Source organism: Leptosomus discolor, chromosome 2 (assembly GCF_034619465.1).
Source record: "Leptosomus discolor isolate bLepDis1 chromosome 2, bLepDis1.hap2, whole genome shotgun sequence".
Classification (NCBI taxonomy): Eukaryota; Metazoa; Chordata; class Aves; order Leptosomiformes; family Leptosomidae; genus Leptosomus; species Leptosomus discolor.
The window spans coordinates 104,334,809-104,339,449 of NC_141392.1; the positions used below are offsets into that span (position 1 = coordinate 104,334,809).

At 53.7% G+C, this 4,641-nt stretch overlaps 1 protein-coding gene across 1 annotated transcript; it reads right to left on the reverse strand.

Annotated features, from left to right (window-relative positions):
• Nucleotides 1–1,109: 1,109 nt before the first annotated feature.
• On the reverse strand, nucleotides 1,110–2,870 carry KBTBD11 (kelch repeat and BTB domain containing 11). The gene has a single exon (XM_009953264.2). It carries the CDS (start codon nucleotides 2,868–2,870, stop codon nucleotides 1,110–1,112), a length of 1,761 nt encoding a protein of 586 aa, XP_009951566.2.
• Between the last annotated feature and the right edge of the window lie 1,771 nt (nucleotides 2,871–4,641).

Below are 4,641 nucleotides of genomic sequence, written 5' to 3' on the forward strand. Positions count from 1 at the left end.
CCGTGTGTAGAGCATTCCAATTTTCCATGTCCTCCTCTGACGGTCTTGCACTAAGTTGGAAAAGCCTCTTGCCACAGGATACTGAACATACAGTGAACATCTAAGCTGTCTGCAGTCAGTTTCAAAGAATTTACATTTGGTTTAGGTTTTCTTCCTTGACCTGCAGTTAATTAAAGAGCAGCTGAAGTACAAAATATTTCCCCCACCTCTAGTGGCATACATGGTCATGTCAATCGGTTGCAGTCTGAACAGCTTCAGTTCATTTTTGTTGTAATTTCAAATCTCTGATAAAAAAGGTAATAAAATTATGTCTTTTTATACAGAAATCATTGCCTTTTTCAAATAAAGAACATATCAACATTTAATATCTGCTATAATATGCCACATTTTAAAAAGGTAACTTGCCTTTTTTTTTTGTGTGTGTGTTTTCCAAATACAAACACGTGGCACGCATTTGTGTTACTTAAAACTTTAAGTCCAGTATCTGTTAAATCATTCGTGGTTGAAATTCCTGGGACTGCACAGTGCCACGTCTTCCTTAAACCATCTATTGCACCAGAAATGAAAGGCTGCGATGGAGATGTTCTTCCTACACTTTTCCAACACAGGAAATAGTTGGTTTAACATAAAAAAAAATGCAGCTAAGCTATGTTGCCAGCAGTGTTTATCCCTCAGTATCATCTCGGAGAGAAAGAAAACAAATGGCAGAAAAGGCTCCAGCCCAGATTGCAACTACATGTAAACACACGACCAACACTAACAGTCCCGTTACAACACTGTTGTCAGGAATTTTTTAGAAATCCAGGTGTAAAAATGTTTTTCTCAGATTGGGAATTGGCACAAACATAATCCAGAGATTATCCTTTATAGCAGCTTTTCCTTTCACGTGCTTGGCTTTTCACGCAAAGCACAGCAAACACGAGAAGAGTTACAACCGAGTCACAACCAAACGGCTCCAGCTCAACATCTTGGGAGCAGAGGAGGAAAGGGGGAGCCCCTTCTCTCTGCAGACATGCCAGAGAGCATCCCCTCTGTAGGGAGGAGTTTGTGGGTCCCCCACAGCTGCAGCCCAGCTCCCCACTCAGGAAGCCAGAGCCAGGCTGGCCACCTCACAGCGGGAGGGAGCCTTCCTGGTCCCCTGTTTTGTCCAGCCTCTCGGGCAGGGTGAGCACAAAGGGTAGGAGGACACCCTTAGCATCCAAGGGAGCTTTAAGAAGCTCCCCGTCGAAGGTGCCCTTGAGCCCACCATCCGCTTCCACCTCGCCATCCTGGGCTAGGCTGAAGCGGAGGGTGCCGGTCCGGTTGACACAGTAGATGGTGTTGCCCAAGGGGGCGCAGCGGAAGGGCTGGATGGGGCCACCGCTGGGCCGCAGGCTGGCACACTGGCTCCAGCGCTTGGCCACCGTGTTGTACCGGAAAACTTCGACACCACCACCAGTCCCGCCACCTGGGCCCTGCTCCCCACCGCGGCCGCTGCTCACGTCAAAGCGGTAGATGAAGCTCTTGAAGGCCACCATGTCAGCAGAGCGCCGGCGGCTGCTGTTGTAAGGGCACTCTTGCCACTCATCACGCTTGGGGTCATACTTGAGCAGGCGATAGAAGAGGGAGCCTCCCGACACATAGATCTCCCCATTGCAGGTGGTGGCCTCATGAGCCACAGCAAAAGCGCCCTTGGGCAGGGGTGCCACAGGGCTCCAGCGGTCAGCCCGTGGGTCGTACCTCTCCACGGTGAAGAGGCACTCGCCGCCCACGGCGTAGAGGTAACCATCCAGGGCCAGCAGCTTGAGCTGCGAGCGGGGCTGAGCCAGGGGCCGCACCTGGCTCCAGGTGTCGGTGAGGGGGTTGTAGCAGAAGACCTTGTCTGAAAGGCGGGCCCGGGGCTCGCTGCCCGATGCAATGCCCCCTGCTAGGAAGAGGTAGTTGTGGAGGACGCACATGGCGCAGCCCTTGGCGTTGGCCTCCTCGGGCAGGCGTGTCAGCACCCTCCACTCACCGCTGGCCTCCTGGTAGCAGTAGATGAGGGAGCCGCTGTCCTCCAGCGACACCACAGAGGAGGGGCTCTGCGGCCGGCTGCTCTCGCGGCTCTGTGGCCGGCTGCCGCCGCCCGGCCGCTCGAAGGCATCACTGACCTCGGCCACCAGCAAGCAGGGCCGGCCAGCCTCCATGCGCCGCTGCAGGATGAGGTCCCGCTCAGTGCCACTGAGGCGGCCGTAGACGCCGGGCTCCCGCAGCACCTCCAGGTAGTGGTCGCTCATGAAGCGGTAGGCGGCCTCCCGCAGCTCCGCCAGACGCTGCTTCTTGGCCAGGCAGAGGAGCTGGTAGCAGTTGTCGAGGCGGAGCTGGGCGCGCATGGCCTCGGCGGCACAGTGCAGGGCACAAGGCATCTGGAGGACGCGGGCGCCGCTCACCACCTCGGCCAGGTTGTCGTGCCGCACCTCGCCCATGCGGGCCGTGTACACGTAGTCGATGAGGAGCCGCAGCGCCCCGTAGCTCACCCCCTTCACCCGCAGGACGTCCCGTGAGGCGCGGGCACGAAAGTAGTCACTCTTGGCCGCCAGCACCGACTTGTGCGCCCGGATGCGACGCCCCGACACCTCGATCACCAGGTCGGGCTCCTCCGCCGGCCGGTCCGGCGTCCCCACAGCCTCCTCCTCCTCCTCCGGCTGGCAGGCGGCGTTGTTGACCTCCCACTGGCTCTGCACCACCCTGCCGCCGGCGGCGGGCGGCTGCGGCTCGGCGGCGGCGGCGCTGAAGCAGAGGGAGGAGCTGAAGCCGCAGGGGGCGGCCGGGGTGGGCGGCGGCGGCGGCGGCGGCGGGGCGCCGTGCCCGGCCGCGCTCTCCTCCTCCTCGGCCGCGCCGCTGCCCTCCATGGAGCCGCGCTAGCTGCACCGGCGCTGCGCCGCTCCCGGGCCGGGGGCTGTCGGCCGCAGCGGGACGGCCATCACCTGCGGGGGAGATCGGAGAGCGCTCAGCTTCCCGCGGCCGGACCCCGCTCCCCCTTGCCGGCTCCCCCCCGCCCCGCTTCTCCGGCTGAATATTCGGCGCCGCCGCTCTCGCAGGCGGGGCCGCCTCTGGTTCCCGGGGCTAAACCCCCGCTTCTCCTTCCCCCGGAGGGTCCGTCCTGCGCCTTTGCCGCCTCCCGCTCCCCGGGGCTAACCACACTAGCCAACCCCCGAAAACCCGACCTCTTCCTGCGGGCGGGGGGGGGGGGGATCGCCCCGATGAGCACCTCAACCGCCTGAAAAGCAATTCGGGTTTTCCTGTTGCTATGCAAAAAACTGGAGCAGTCTGCAGGGCACTGCGTCCTCTTCACGGCAACTGGTCCCTACGCTATGCTGGGCAAAAACGTCCTGTAAAGGCAGATACTGAGGAGTACTATCATAATTTATTCACCTTGTGCAACTCTTTGAGCAGGAGGCAGTGGCTGTAATCTATTCTGGAAGGAGGTTCCCCACTAGCCAAGTTTCCTGCTACATGACCCTCGAGAAGGTTTCTTCTTCGTATCACTGCTCCTCCTATGCATTCCCCCTGTTCAACAGAAAACGAAAAAGTTCATTAGTTTTTAAATCAATATATTCTCAGTTCGCTCAGAAGTTTGGGACTATTAAGAGTCATGTTTCCTTTAACAGGGTATCTTACGGTATCTTAAAGTGACCAGAAGCGTACCAATAGATTCTAATTGCTTACAAAACACATCAAAGGATTCTCTTTTGTTATTACGACAAAAGCAATCTGACGTGTATGTAACAGCATATGTAGCTGTAATGCATTAGCGAGGTGCAAATCAGGCTTCACAGGGACTGGTTGATGTCTGAAAGATTTATGGCTTCTGTTAATAAAAAGTAGAAGCGAGCAAAAATCACAATAGATAATTAGAACATGAAGTTTCTTCTGGGAAAATGGCAGGCTACAGGGCATGGCTGCAAGTAGGTTAGTCCCTGTCAGCACAACCGCCACCCAGTTGTATCTTCATTTCACAAATGTAGTTTTTAGAATTCAACAAAGTGCTGTTTGTTTGCCTCATGTTTGTTTATGAACTTCCCAGGCTCATTTCAGTTTTGATCAGTGATGCATGAAAATTGTCCAAATGTACTTAATTTCATTTAATAAGTATCTGCAGCTCTGATTCTATTTTTAAGGAGGTTACTAATTTCCATTAAAATCTCTGTGGGCAGGTTTTTCATAGTCCTCAAGGAACATCATTTCTATTTAAAATATGCCCTGTGACTTCCTTTCAGCAGAGATGATTTATTTACTCTATTAAATCAATATTAGGAAAATCTAACTTTTTTTTTTTTTTTTTTAATGGGAGCATAATTGGTAGATGATATTGTCTGGAAACTCCTGACATGGACATGAAACCTAGAAGCCCACACCTGTGCAAGCAAACTTCACTTAAATGATAGTATCAGTCTTCTCTTATGGGTTTTATTTGGTGCACTTGCCCTGTGAAGGACTTTCTACTACATTTGATCACATTCAGTTAGACAATAAATCAATACGGAGGCTTGATTTCTGGATATTTGAGCCTTTGAGACCGTAACAAGGTTTTAATAGCATTTGAAAAATCCTTGCTAGAATTAGTAGATTTCAAAAACTTTGCATTCCTCACCTGGGTGTTTAAAAATCTGGCACTTAGGA